We start from the raw sequence: 14,871 nt of genomic DNA, 5'->3' as shown, positions 1-14,871 counted from the left end.
ATCTTAAGGGCTGGGAATGTACCCTCTCTGAAACCCTGGAGAACCACTTCCAGTTAGTGTAGACAGTACCAAATTGAGCGGACCAATGGTCTGTGTACAAAGCTTCTTCCTATGTACAGACAACCCCATGTCCTTCCTTCTAAAATAATATTTACATCTCATGTTTCCATGAATCATGTAGATAACACTAATATAGCTCAGGGTCACAGAACCTGAATTATCACCTATTCCCATCCCAATTAAAGTCATACCAACATCACATAACCACAGCCTAAAACAGAGAGATATCTTATATTCCCTCCAGATGTTCCTGGACCACAACTTCATTTGTGTTGGCTGGGGTTGGTGGGTGTTGGGAGTCCAGCAACATCTGGAGGGCCACTAGTTCTCATCCAAAATATTCCATGGGAAAAGGATCACATTTCATTAAAAGGCCTGTGAGAATTAATTGCATACAAGGCAGAGAGCTTAAAAGCTCCTTTTGCACAGGGTTTTTTTCCCTAGTGCAGGAAGAGCTTTCAAGCTTTCTGTCTTGCTTACGTCTTGCTTACGTGGCTCTGGGATGCCTTGCTTAGGGTGGGGTAAGGACAGCATGGTGTGCCAGCTCCATAAGGTAAGGACAGTAGCACAGAGGTGGAACATAACCCCTGCCTGAGACCTGATTGTACTACACCTCTTTTTCTCTAGCCAAGAAAACCCTCACACACATGCTCCCCTCCCCTGCAAAAAAACACAAAAAACTATTGTTAAGTTTTGTTGAAGTTGTCAACAAAATGTCTCTTTCCCTGTAACCAACTTGCATACAGCTCAGTGCCTATTTGCTTTTAGCTAAGGACAATGAACTCCTTAATCCTGCTCCTTCCTCCATCTTATAATGATCTCCTGCCAAATGCTTAAAATTTGGTACTGTTCAATTTGTCTAAGCAAATAATAATTATAAAATACAAGGGTTTTAAATCAGGAAGCTGCGACTAACAGTTCAGAAGTTATCAGCATTTGCCTAATCTAATGGCAGGGTTCCAATATACACAAATGCCTTTGAGCAAACCTATTTTAGTACCACTGACACCTATTGTAGATGGCTTGAACTCTAATAGATGAGTCCAAGAACAATTTAAATATCTATCTACTCTATTTATTGCAGTCATTCACATTATGTTTTCTTCCCCGCTCACCACAGAACTCAATGCAGCAAATACAGCAGGTAGGGAACCTTTCTCAGGACAAAGGTGGGGCAGTGATGAGTGGAGGCAGAGTCAAAAGTGGGTGGGCCAGTGAATGCAAAAAGGTTAGTTTTTCTACTTGCAAGCAAGAGGCATTCTCAGAGTTCAGGAACACATTCTAGCCAGGAAGAAACATTCAATGTGAAGCAAAGCCAGTGATGGCAGCCTAGGAAAGTTCTGTAGGCTAGACAGAAAGGTCTGGAGGAGAGTGGTTTTGGTCTATAAAGGCTCCAAGCAGGTTCAGACCCAGACCCAGATCCAGATGTGTTTAGCTTCAATGAGATGCATAATCTGCTTCCAGGCTATGCATACCCTGGAGTGCACACAGCTCAAAGGTGGATCACAGGTATGCTCACAACATACTCATGCAACATACATGCATAGATATGATGCCTGCACTCATGCAGCCTTCCTATGCAGAACTGGCATTTGTGAATGAAGCTTATCACACATGATGCAGCTCTGGTATAGTCCGAGCATGAAAATAACAAATCATTCCATGCTTGCTCTATACCCAGAGCCACAAATGGATGCTTTGGTCTCCGTTTCACTTACGCCACGCCAACAAATCAGGCATTGGTTCAGGCCCTACCATAGCGAAGCAGATTGCTCATGCTGCAGATGCTGAGAGGTGCCAATGAGGTATGGGAGGGAAGGGTTGTATATGCCACATGCCATGCCTTATTGTCACTAGAGCTAGCCAGCTGCTCTGAGATTCAGTAGAGGACACTGCCCTACCATAGCAAGATTCAACTGCTGCTCCACTTAGCTTTGTACAAATAATGGGTGTGGTGGTTGGAAACCATATTATCCTCCACCTCAGGTAGTGAAATGTTTTGGGCCAGTCCATTGTAACTCTGTACTCCTAACAGAGACTAGCAGCAAGTCTCCTGGGTTTCAACAGGAGTCTCACCCAGCCCTGCCTGAAGATGCTGGACATTCTGCATACAAAGCAGATAATTCTTGAGCTATGGCCTTTCTCTAATTCCAGCAACTGAGCCCGAGGCATTTTGTATGCAACTATGTTCTGCCATTGAGATACAACCTCTTTTCCCATCCATGCAAGGATTTGTCTTTTTGTAGCCATTTTTAACAGTATCTACTTCTTTTCCAAAAAAATAAGCATTTTCAAGGGTGTGCATGTGATACAGAAAAGCTAAGCTCCCTCTTTAACTCAGCTATGCCCCACGATTCTGCAAAGTTATTTCTTTTAACAACATATTCATATTTTCTCCTTTAGGTATTAAACTGACCCAACCAGAAGCTGCTTTAGACCTGGTCTGGTCCATTATAGCAAACCACAAGGACTAGGGGAAGAAGGTACCGCTATGAGGCCCAGGGAAAGAAAAAACACACCAAAGGACAAGCTTCATGCTTTGTACACATACTGTCCCATGATTAACACTCACTATCTCCAGTTAAAACAGGAGTGGGGAATTTTTCTTAGCCCAAGGGCCACATTTGCTTTCTGTGGGCCACATGCCAAAAGCAGGTGGAGCACCAAATGTAAATTTTATCTTTGTCCAATAGGAGAGTTTCCACATACACACTTGCACACTCCATCCATGCAAGCAAAATAGACTTATCAGAATTCAATGAAACATTCCAAGCTAGCAAAGATAATACAATGGTACCCTCAGGTTACAAACACCTCGGGTTACATACTCCGCTAACCCGGTAGTATCACCTTGGGTTAAGAACTTTACCTCAGGATGAGAACAGAAATCATGCGCTAGCTAAAGTGGTACCTCAGGTTAAGAATGCTTTCAGGTTAAGAATGGATCTCCGGAACGAATTAAGTTCGTAACCAGAGGTACCACTGTAATAATGCTTGAGGCGCAGAGCAGTGTGGTCTATAGCAAATTCAAGGAAAGGCATGGAGGGTCACATTTGGCCTCTGGGCCTGAGCTTTCTCAGCCTGAATGAAAATGACTGCACCTAACAGTAATCTTGGAGATCCAGTGCCAATCCAAGGGAACAATAGTGGGCTAGATAATGCCTACTTCATATTTGTTGGACTACAGCTCCCATCATCCCTGACCACTGGCAATGCTGGTAGGGGTTGATGGGAGTTGGAGTCTTAAAAAAATGTGGAGGCACAATGCTGGCTACTCCTCTGGTACATGGATCAATGACTCAGTAGCACATCTATTCATCTATCTATCTATCACTTTCAACAGATTTTTCATCACATGGTGATGAAAAATATAACAGGAAAGGACAACAGGAGCTTTGCCATCTTTCCCTATTACACATATGTATCACCATGAAGCTACAAGTGCTGAATTAGGGCTAGTGTCACATCTAAGAATTGCCAAATGAGGAAAAACCAAAACAGAGCAGCCTCACAAGATGACTCACGTGCCTTTAACACAGGTTCAAATTGCTCTTCAGAAATTACTGACTTGAATACAAAATGCCAGTTAGTTTGAAAACAAAAATAACACAGTAGGAGAAATAAGCCACAGTACTTTATTTGTTCCAGTCAAAATGAACTCACTCAGGAACAAGCTGCATTGCAATCAGGGGCTATTAGCCATGATTGCTATGCTCTGCCTCCACAGTCAAAATCAGTAATGCTTCTGAATATACCTGTAGCTGGAAACTGGTGCTCATGTACTTGGCTCCAGCTTGTGGGTTTCTCACAAGCATCTATCTGGTTGGCCACTGTGAGAATAGGATGCTAGACTAGATGGACCATTGGCCTGATCCAGCAGGGCTCTTTTTACTGAGATTTACTTCCTGGGAAGAACAGTTAAGGCTTTCAGTGTATGGGCCGGGATAGAAATAAGCCAATGCTCACAATCTAGGACCATTACCCTAAAGCCCTGTAACCTGGAAGTGAGTCACAAGACAGGTGGATCAGTTTTTCTGCAAATTAAGGAGCCGACCCAATTATCGCAGTTACAGTACTGATCCAAGTTAAGTAATTTGACACATTTGGGTCGTTTAGAAACTACCCTTTGGGAAAATCACTGGTCTGGCCCAACTTATGTTGCAGAAAACAGGGGATGGAAACACAAGAGCTACTGAACAATGCTAATTGAAGAGTGTCATCTGCATAACTTGACAGTATGAACCTTGATACACAACTAGAGAGTTTGGCTACTTAGCTTTTTCACCCCAGGCCTACGAAACACCCAACATTTATAGTGCAATCCTAAGCATGCATATAATCGTAAATTCAATGGGGCTCACTAACAGATAAGTAGAGTTAGGATTACAGCAGGGGTTCCCAAACATATTTCTCTACAGACCACTTGATTTTTGCCGAGTGTCATGGTGGAACACATAAGGATTCTTCTTCCTGTTGCATAAATATGAATGTACTCTGTCAGATGCTGGATGATTTTTAACTGTCTTTTTATTGCTCCTGTTGTGTTTTAATATAAAACACAACGAGGGAATAAAAAGGACAACTAAATATCAATTTAGTTGAAGCAACAGACGTGCCATCTTCCATCTTCAACCACGAATCCATAGCGATACCTGGATTAGTATGTTAAACACTGTTTTGTGAACCCCTGGTTTACACCCTTGGCTGTAAGAGTACGTCATTAAAGCTTGGAATCACAGTTACTTTTTTCCAGTTGAAAGTACGTTGTGTTTTTTCTTACTTTAACAAAATTTATACACCTGTTAGTCCAACAAAAGATTTATACATAGTTTAAAACTTGTATGTAAGTAAACAACAATAGCTCTGAAGAATTAAAAAAAAACCCTACTTTGTTCTAGATAAATCATGTACAGGCACCATATCACAAGCATCCTCTTAGGAGTTATCCTTTCCTGGCCATGAGATATGGGAAGACCCCTCTTTTAAAGTAAGGGTAGCCAGATGCAAAAGAAGGTAGGCACTTTTGATAGATGTTCTACACCAGTGTTTCTGAAACATGGGTCTCCAGCTGCTTTTGTACTACAACTCCCATAATCCCTAGCTAGCAGGACTAGTGGTCAGGGATGATGGGAACTGAAGTCCAAAAACAGCAGGAGACCCAAGTCAGGGAAACACTGTTCTACACCTACTAAATTCCCTCTGGAGCCCTGTCTTCTTTTGTATCTGCCCCCCCCCCCCCCGTGAGAATGGTGTGATTTTCATCAGTACTTATACTAAAAGGCACATATATTGTTTTCAATCTGCTGCCTAATTACCTGGAAACCTTTTATCATCTTAGGTTCTACACGTGCTATAAACTTTCTTTCTCTTGCTCTTTAATGAAAGCTGAGCATCTGGAGATTATGACTCATGGGAGGACTACCCTCCCCTCACAAACACCCATGTCACCTTTTTTTAACTCAACCAAGAAAGTGTTAATGAATCTAACACAATTAAGCACTGCAGCACTAACAAAAGCATTTGTAAAACGAGGGCTTTTGCCATATGGGAACTTTTGCGAAGGGGCATTTAGACAAATAAGAAGCACTTTATATTAATATTCAAAAACAATATTCAACCAACAGCTGGTGCTGGTACAAAAACCTATGTTTCAGAGGAGCACAGTCTGGAATTACTGCCCTTACAAAGCAAACTAATTTGACATATACAACAAAAAGACCTGTGGCATCACAAAGCATTTCCCCAGTCCAGTGTAGATATTGTATGTTCTGCATATGTTGCATAACAAAAGAGGGCTTAATTTGAGCCACAGTATAGCACCAGAAATGTCCCCAGGCCCCACAATGAACCAAGTCATATCAACATTGACAAACTATACATTCTAACTTCATTGCAAGTCGTTGGATTAAATGACCTTTGGAATTCCTTCCAACGCTAGGAGTCTATGATTCTATGACTCTAAGCGTAGAAAGGGAATCTCAAGAAGACATTTAGCTCTCATGCTTCTCAGAGGCTTTAAGAAGTCCTGTCCCTGAACTCTAGAACTTGTGCTCAGCATAAAGCTGCCAACAGGCCTGCTCCTAAGGACCTAAGCCTACACAGAACACCACACATCTAAGGCACATGACTTGCCCCAATGAGTCATGGGAACTGTTGTTTCCCCCTCATATGACCACAGTTCCCTGCACCCTTAAAAAACACAGATTCTAGGATTCTTTGGGGCAGGCCATGTGCTTTAAATGTATTGTGTGTACACAGCCTCTCTTTGACAGGAGCCCTAAATGCAGTTTTCATCACATGACCCCCTATAGCCCCCTGCTTATAGCTGCACAGTGCACCACCCGTAAAGGGACAGTTTATAAGGGCTAACTTTAAAAAGCAAGGAGCCATAGTTCAGCAGGAAAGTCAGCCCAGCTCCTTTGCAAAAGAGTGCTCCTGAGCCTGCACAGAGTGCAGTCTAAAATAGAGAGAAAATGAGGCTTAAGCATCCTCCTCCCATTCTCTTTAGAAGCAGTAACTGCTTCCAAACCTAAATGCGGTCCACCTTGCCCATGACTTTGGCTTATGTTCTTACAATCTGCACCATAGATGCATAAACCCAAACTTCCAAAGAGTTCTGAAGACCACCCCAGAGGAAAGAAGAAAATGTGATGATGGGCTCAAAAACTAATCAGTTTTATTTATCATTCCAGTATGTGGCTTCCTAACTTTGCAATTTTATATATAGCACATGTGTTCAAGGACAGAGAAGTTTTACTTTAAGTACCACAAGTAAAAAATAGACACCAGCAAGGGGTTGCAGTTCTCTACAATGCTCACTTGGGAATCAAGTCTTACTTAACTCAGCATGGCTTGCTTTTGAGTAAATATACAAAAGATGCATAGGACATTTGCTGCATGTAGTGTCCCTGTGTTTTGGCATCCACAGACCCTCATGCTCCAGGCCCAAACTCCACAATTCACATACAAAGCACCCCAGTTATTACAGAAAATGCAGCAGGGGTTTTAAATGAAGTGCAACCATCATGCTGCCATCCCATACAAGAATAAGTCTCACTACCATTTCTACTAGTTCATTTACAGCATCATGGACACTGATGTTATCATCCAGCACCCTACTCTGGAGCAGACATTGAGTATGCATTATTTCCCCGAATTAGGCCATACAGCCAACAAACATTTTACTTGGAACTAAATTGCATCAAGTTTAACAGAGCTTACTCTGTGGTAATTGTGCACCCAGTTCACATTAAGTATCAACTGGACACATTTTTACCTGAGAGGAGGCCCCAATGTTGTGTGTATTCTGACTCAGGAAAATAAATGCACAGGATTAGAATGTGTTTTGAGATTGTCTGGGAACACTTACCCCATTCGCAGAATCTGGAGTCAGGCAGAAAGCAACAAGGAACGCAACCAGCCTGCACGGGGGAAAGGACCAAAAATTAATTAAAGTTGTAACAGAGACTCCACCAAGTTACATTTGATTAAAGTCAAGGTAGCATCACCCCCACCGGCCGCCCTTCCCCAGAAACTCACCCAGCGCGCATGGTGCAGCGTGGCCGGCAAAGAAACTGCTTCGCTCCCGCTGGAGAACTCAGTTCCTCGGGTTGCTCACGGCGCCCGGCCCCCCAGTCTGTGGGAAAGAAGGCAGCCAGGTTAAGACAGCATGACAACAAAGTTTGGGATTTTGGGGGGGAGTGGGCAGGAAGGGCCGACCGTGCTGCTACCGATCAATTAGGCTACGGGAAGATCTTGGTCCCGCCTCCGGGGAAAAACATTACCCGCGTAAGGTGCACGAATCCTGATCAAAGAGCGCGCAAGCGAGAATTCCCCAGCAAAACGGCCGCGGCAGCACGGCGTCGGGCGAGGAATGGAGACGGCTAGGGGGCGGGCCCACGACTGTCAATCAGCCAAGTAGGCAGCCGCAGATCCGCATCAAATTCTCTCCCTCTCCTCCCCCATCCTTTCTTTCCCCCAAAGTCAGAAAAAAGGATAAATGAATAAACTTGGATTCGCTGATCTTCCGTTTCTGTGCTATGTTCATCATTCCGAAATTGTGCTGGGCACCTGCTTTTGGTCTGAGATAACCAGAGCATTCAGGTGATCCCAGACCAAATGTAGGTAACCAACAATGCGCCCGCGCGCGCAGCGGAGACCATACCCTCACATTTGCTTATTTTATTTTCTAAAGAAAACAATTAACTCCTATTCACGTTCACATGGTCGCAAGGCTCACTTAATTCCGTGTAGCTTAGGTTGCAATCCAAACACCACTGACCTGCGAGTAAGCCCCACTTAATTCAATAGAACTTACTTCTGAGTAGACATGGTTAGGATTGCGCGGCAATTTACTACTCTCAGGGAAGCACACTAATAGTTCCATTGAAATTAGCACCCCGTGCTTCGAGTGCAATTGCATAGGATCGCACAATTACACGCACGCATCTCAGCTAGGGAACGAAACCGAATCAAACAGGTGTGACACAGAAGTCCAACTCTGAACTCTTATCAAACCCACTGGAGGTTCTGAGGTATCTCATACCTGTGATTCTCCTGAGAATTTTTTTCACTGAAGTTGTTCTGCACGCTTGCATGGGTTTGGAACCTGATTGTATCTTGGGGAGTTAAATGCAATCAAAAATTTATCTCCCTATTTTTTCCTTCTCAATTCAGAGCTGGCATCCAGTTTCAAAGACTTACAGCGCAACCCTACGCAAGTTTACCGCGCAAATAGTAAGCCTCAGTTAGTTCAATGGGACTAGGCTGTAATCCTAAACGGTCCATACAGAACCACTTACTTTCCGCTTTCCATAGGCAGCCAAGGGATGCCGAATGCAGCACACCGATCACAAGGGTGCATCAGAAAGCTTACTTGCTCCCCAGTAAGGATGCAGCCATGGGCCCGCCCCTAAGCATGTTGACTGAGGCCCTAACCAAGTCTACTGGGAGTAAGCCTCATTGAATTCAATAGGATCAGTATGGTTAGGATTGAGCGTAAGTCTCTCAAGAGAGGCTTACTCTCAGTTAAGTGTCCACAGGACACTTGTGGTGGTTAAGTCTGAGAACTTCCCAAAAGGGTCTGACCTGAATCCCGCCCCCTAACCAATTTTCTTACCTATTCCCCCCTTTTCTTTTCCAGAGCACCTTCCCACCTGCCGCCGCCTCGGGAGGAGGGGGGGTTGCGCACAAAGATTCCCTTTCAGATTTGGGGTTTAAACACACCTTGCCGCTTCTACTAATCAAGTGTCAATCAAAAACACACACAAACAAACTCTGCGGGTTGTATCTGATGCTGCTTTTTACACAGAGGAGAACCACTGCAACACACAGAAACGACTAACACAAATCCGTACGTTTCAGTGGAACCCATCTGAGTAAAATTTAGTTGGAACACGAACCCTGCGTGTGTGAGAGGGAGAGAGAAAAAGAACGTTAATGCTCTTGAAAACCTGAACTTTTTATTTCATGTTGGCTTACCTGGAATGACTCTGAGCCTGAGAAAAAGAAAAGAAATAAACCGTCACACAACACCTATTTCAAGAACAGCCCCTTAATCATAACCATCACGGCCATTCGCTGGGAGGCTTCCTCAACCAGCCAAGGAGTGCGGCGGATGAATCCCAGAGTGCCTTTTTTTGGGGACAAAGTAGTCCCGGGAGAGCGGCTTTTCTTTTCTTTTTCCCCCACACTTTTTTTTTACTTTTTTTTTGGAGCGCGGACAAGTCTGCAAGTCTGCACAGAAAGGCGAGCGGGTTTGCAGAGACCGAGGGGGAGGGGACAGGACAAGCGGGCGGGCGCACCGCTCGCCTCGGCTCGCCTTAGCCCAACCCAGCCCAACCTTCTCTCCCCCTCTGCCCCCACCACCTTCTTTCCCTTCCTTCCTTTCCCCCCCCTTTTTTTGCGAAGACCATGTCAGCTTCGAAGGACCAGCCCGGGAGCCTGCGAGACTGCTGAGGAAGGGAGGAGGAGGAGGAGAATGAAGCTGAGCCCGAGGGCCAACTGCCTGCTGCCGCCAACGCCGCCGCCGCTGCTGGTGCTCTTGCTGCTGCTGGATCTCTGGAGCCAGGACGCCGGAGCTGCGGTGGGTGCTCCGAGCTGCTCTCCTCCGGGGGAAGAAGGCGAGCGGGAGCCGCGGGAAGGGGGTGGCGGAGTGGGAGAAGCAGCCTCAGGTTGGTTTGCCTGTGGCTGTGTGAGCTCCCGGAGGAGAAATCGCCTCGTATTTATAGTCCTTGGTAAATTAAGTCCTTGGCGTGGGCACTCCGCTGTAGGTCTTTTTTTTAATGTAAAAAGCCTCGGTTTCAAAATAGGGCGACCTTGATTGTTGTTGCTTTGGAAATGGCCATGTGTTTCAGAGGCCGGATGAGCGAGCGGGTGGGTGGGGGGGAACCTTGGGAATGACCCTGTGCGCTACCTTCGTAATCCCCGTGTGGGGGGGGACTCTTATCTCTCTCTCTCTCCCCTGCCTCATTTCCCGGCCGCGGAAAATGGGGAGGGCGAGCGGGGACCCACGTTGCCTTCAAGGCAACTCCTGAATTTCTTTCACTAATTAGCTGAGCCTTACGTTGCTTTTCCAGCAGATGGCCCAAACTTTTTATTTGCAGCCGCTTAAAAACCTGTTGAGAGTGGAGCACGAACTTATTATCATCATCATCATCATTATTATAGGACAGCTTTGTTTTTTGGGAGAGAATATCCAAGGAGCTGATTAGGGTAGGGGGGCTGCGGCTGTTTCCCTTCCGGCTCAAGTGCCTCTCCTTCAGGTGGCTGCAGCGTGGTTTTCTTATCTCGCCCCTTCCTCTTCCACCGTAGCTCTCGCCCTCTTCACGGGGAATGTCTATATCAAACAAAGACATGTATAGTTTTGTCTAGCTCCCTTGAGGTTGATTTGTGGCTGCCCTCCTTTCCCACCGACCCCCTTTTAAATTAACGTATGTGAAAGTGAATTGGTGAGTTGGAGGGACTCCATGCAGAGGAACACCCCCCCCCCCATGCTGCTGTGTGTTTAGCTCCATTTGTGAGGTTTTAGCACAAAGAAGAAATTAGTTCAGCTTCACTCAGAACTCCTGAGCGCTTCCATCGGAAGCCCGCAGTCTGGATGTGGAGAGGATCATCTCTCTTTCCCCGGGGCCTCAGGGTGTGAGACACTCCTGAAGAGCTGCGCTTAGGCTTCCCACTTGTCTTTCCAGAGGATGCTTCTGCTAACCAAGTTGAGGGAGTGCGTTGTGTCCTACTGGGTTTTGGAAATATGTTAGAACAAGTATGTATGTATGATGCTTAGAGCAAAATATGATTTAATGCCACACCAGCTACTTCTTGCTTTTTATATAGTATTCTTTCATTTGCAGCCATGAGGGTCAGGGAGGCGGTAATTTTGTTCTACTGAAGCACTGCTTAAGTACCCACAGAATCTTTGGTGAGGGAGGAGGATGGGGAGAAAACCAATGGGTACCACCTCTGGCTCCACTCTTGGCTGCCCCAGCAGCCGGCACTGAGTTGCAACATGCGGTGCTCAGGTTTGCTGTTAATGCCCATTTTACAGATGGGGAATGCTGAAGCCGAAACATAGGGCCCAAGGTTGCACTCTTGAGTTTGGGGCAGAGGTAGGACTTGAGCCCAGGCTTTCCAGCACATGGTGGTTTGCTTCCTCAGTCGGTGGGGCTAGAATGTATACCTTCAAAAATCTTGCACAAATTGTCTCTTAGTACCAGGTTAGGAAGAGCTTTTCCAACTGAGCTAGAGTGTTGATCCGTCTAGCTCAGCAGTGGCTTTTCCTGGTCTTGGACAGAAGTACAGCGGTACCTCGGGTTACATACGCTTCAGGTTACAGACTCCGCTAACCCAGAAATATTACCTCGGGTTAAGAACTTTGCTTCAGGATGAGAACAGAAATCGTGCTCTGGCGGCACGGCAGCAGCAGGAGGCCCCATTAGCTAAAGTGGTGCTTCAGGTTAAGAACAGTTTTAGGTTAAGAATGGACCTCTGGAATGAATTAAGTACTTAACCCGAGGAACCACTGTATGTCTTTCCAAGTGCAACCTGAAATTTGAATCTGGGACCTTCTGCATGCTGCCCCTGCCTTTGCAAGACATAGGGCTCTGCTCTCTGGCTCTCTTCCTCTGCCTACTTTCTTGATGGGAGTGGAAAAGAGAAACCGTAAAAGCATCATCTTGCCTGAAGGCTCCTCTCCTAATAACAAAATTATTTCCACTGTTACTGAAAGCAGCAAACTCTTTGAAAAGCTGCCATTTGGAAGAAAAGAGTTCTCTGTGTTGCACATTTTGTGAAGGGGGAGAAAGACTGTAATTTTTACCGGTATATCTTCCTGAGATTTTCTTCAGAGCCAGAAAAGATGGATAGTAGTGGCAAGATGGCCAAAATAACATCCTCAAATGTTATTTTCAGTTGACTAATAACATCTCCCTTTTAAAGAAATATGTAAATATAAAAATCTAAATATACTGTCCACTATGATAATAAAAATAAAAAATAATTATAAAAAATTGTATAATTATAAAATTATAAAAGATAATAAAAAAGGGACGCGGGTGGCGCTGTGGGTTAAACCACAGAGCCTAGGACTTGTCAATCAGAAGGTCGGCGGTTTGAATCCCCACGACGGGATGAGCTCCCGTTGCTCGGTCCCTTCTCCTGCCAACCTAGCAGTTCGAAAGCACGTCAAAGTGCAAGTAGATAAATAGGTACTGCACCGGCGGGAAGGTAAATGGTGTTTCCATGCGCTGCTCTGGTTCGCCATAAGCTGCTTAGTCATGCTGGCCACATGACCCGGAAGCTGTATGCCGGCTCACTCAGCCAGTAAAGTGAGATGAGCGCCGCAACCTCAGAGTCAGTCATGACTGGACCTAATGGTCAGGGGTCCCTTTACCTTTTATGATAATAAATATAATAAAAATCATAAAAATGATGGTGGACTAGAATGCGTTATTGCATTTTGTGTATATTTTGAAATCACCTTTGGTGTCCTGAATTAATTTGTAGCTGTATTAGAATAATAATAATAAGGTGGGCCAGATGTTTATCTTGCAACCTTCCTCTATCCATTTTTTACGTGGAAAGAACAAACATTGCTGATGTTTATCTCATATTCCTGTTGGCCAATATATACAGTAATGTGCTCTCAGCTAAATCAGATTAGTTATTCCTTTGAAGATTTCTCAGGTTCTTCACATTATGCTTATAGTTACAAATGTGTGTTTGGTCTTGTGGTTATAAAACCAGGGATGATAGTTACTGTAAAATCATTCACATTCTTGCATTATATGAAAAGGCCCATAGTAGTTTGTAACTATAAGCATACTGTGATTGATTGGATAGTGATGATAGAACTTGGTGGCAAACTGGCATCTGTTTGTCTTTTGAAGATATGATATAGCATAATTATGAATGTGCCACTGTTGTTATTTTTTAAGTTCATCAACCATGCTCTGATGTTGCATGATTAAATTAACTAATGGCCAAAAATATTTCAGATTTTGACTATTGAATATTTTTGGAGCTTTATACATGTACTGTAGGGAGAGGCCCAGTTAAAGAACTCACTGATGTCTCTGCAAAATGGGTATAATTTTGAAATTTGATTAAACTTAAAAGTGCATGAGGGAGCCTGGGTGGCTAGTTGGCACTCCTGCGATCTCTTTAAATTAGGTTTGCCATACCTTAGAAATGACAAATACTGTAAAGCTTTTTGTGCAAACCAAGTTCTTGCTTGCAAGTAAATGGGATACAGTCCCAGCTTTGCAGCACCATTGTAGAGGTGTTTACGCAGGAATGAGTTCTTATTGATTCAATGGAATTCAGTTTATTTAGGGTTGCAGCCTTGATTAACATATCCCACCTAACTGCATCGGGTTCTGAAAACTATCAAATTTTAAGTAAAATTACTAAAGCAGTGCTTGTGCATATCCAATGAGTATCATAAACACATCACTATGCTGAGATATTTTGCTGGGGGAAAAATAAGCATTGCACTGTGGAAGTGAAATTAATAATTCAAGGAAGAGTCAGTAGTATAGCTGCCAGCAAATCTGTAACTTTTCTAGAAATTTCTTGCAATTACTGACTTGCCCTAATCTGAATCCATCCTTGTGACTCCTCTCCTGAACCTCTTGGAATGCTAACAGGGTTCTTACGCAACATTCTTTTCTGCTGGGGACAGGCTTTCTTATTCCTTGCAGGTATCCAGATAAAGTTGCAAGTGACAATTCGCCTAATTGCTAGGTGAAATGAAGTTGGCTGATCTATACATTGATGTATGTTTCTATGAGAATTTAAAAAGTCCTGAGTTAAGTGGATTCTGCAGCATTTTAAAATTTTGATTAATTCACAGTACTTTTTTACAACCCATTAACAAGTTCTCTGGGTGGTGTGCCATAATTTTTCAAAGCCATAGTGTATAGAAAATGCTACATGGAGCATAACATCAGGCACAAGCTAAAAGAGCAACGAAAACAAAGCCATTGGTTCTCAAGGTCTAGTAAGGTAAAGGGACCCCTGACCATTAGGCCCAGTGGCGAACGACTCTGGGGTTTCGGTGCTCATCTCGCTTAACTGGCTGAGGGAGCTGGCATACAGCTTCCGGGTCATGTGGCCAGCATGACTAATGCTGGTGAACCAGAGCAGCACACGGAAAAGCTGTTTACCTTCCCGCCAGAGCGGTACCTATTTATCTACTTGCACTTTGACGTGCTTTCGAACTGCTAGGTTGGCAGGAGCAGGGACCAAGCAATGGGAGCTCACCCCGTCATGAGGATTCAAACCGTCAACCTTCTGATCTGCAAGCCCTGGGCTCTG

At 44.4% G+C, this 14,871-nt stretch overlaps 2 protein-coding genes across 7 annotated transcripts in view; one reads left to right on the top strand and one right to left on the bottom strand.

The window, feature by feature from the left end:
* Positions 1-9,741, bottom strand: part of COL4A6 (collagen type IV alpha 6 chain) — a 179,673-nt gene extending 169,932 nt beyond the window's left edge. Inside the window, exons 1-3 of one of the 3 annotated variants that reach the window (XM_053373885.1) lie at positions 9,541-9,741; positions 7,600-7,696; positions 7,430-7,481 (exon numbers count right to left, since the gene is read on the bottom strand). In XM_053373885.1, the coding sequence (XP_053229860.1) occupies positions 7,430-7,481; positions 7,600-7,610 (63 nt within the window). In that variant the 5' untranslated portion in view covers positions 7,611-7,696; positions 9,541-9,741. Of the gene's footprint in view, positions 1-7,429; positions 7,482-7,599; positions 7,697-7,844; positions 7,962-9,540 lie in introns of those variants that run through there. The other 2 variants (XM_053373887.1, XM_053373886.1) reach the window with 2 other exon arrangements.
* A 92-nt stretch (positions 9,742-9,833) lies between these two features.
* COL4A5 (collagen type IV alpha 5 chain) overlaps positions 9,834-14,871 on the top strand; it is a 136,965-nt gene continuing 131,927 nt past the window's right edge. For 2 of the 4 annotated variants that reach the window (XM_053373882.1, XM_053373881.1), the window contains exon 1: positions 9,834-10,144. In XM_053373882.1, the coding sequence (XP_053229857.1) occupies positions 10,040-10,144 (105 nt within the window). In that variant the 5' untranslated portion in view covers positions 9,834-10,039. The remainder of the gene's footprint in view (positions 10,145-14,871) is intronic. The other 2 variants (XM_053373884.1, XM_053373883.1) reach the window with 1 other exon arrangement.

Source organism: Podarcis raffonei, chromosome Z (genome assembly GCF_027172205.1).
Source record: "Podarcis raffonei isolate rPodRaf1 chromosome Z, rPodRaf1.pri, whole genome shotgun sequence".
In the NCBI taxonomy this organism is placed as follows: Eukaryota; Metazoa; Chordata; class Lepidosauria; order Squamata; family Lacertidae; genus Podarcis; species Podarcis raffonei.
This window is presented reverse-complemented; position numbering and strand designations above follow the sequence as displayed.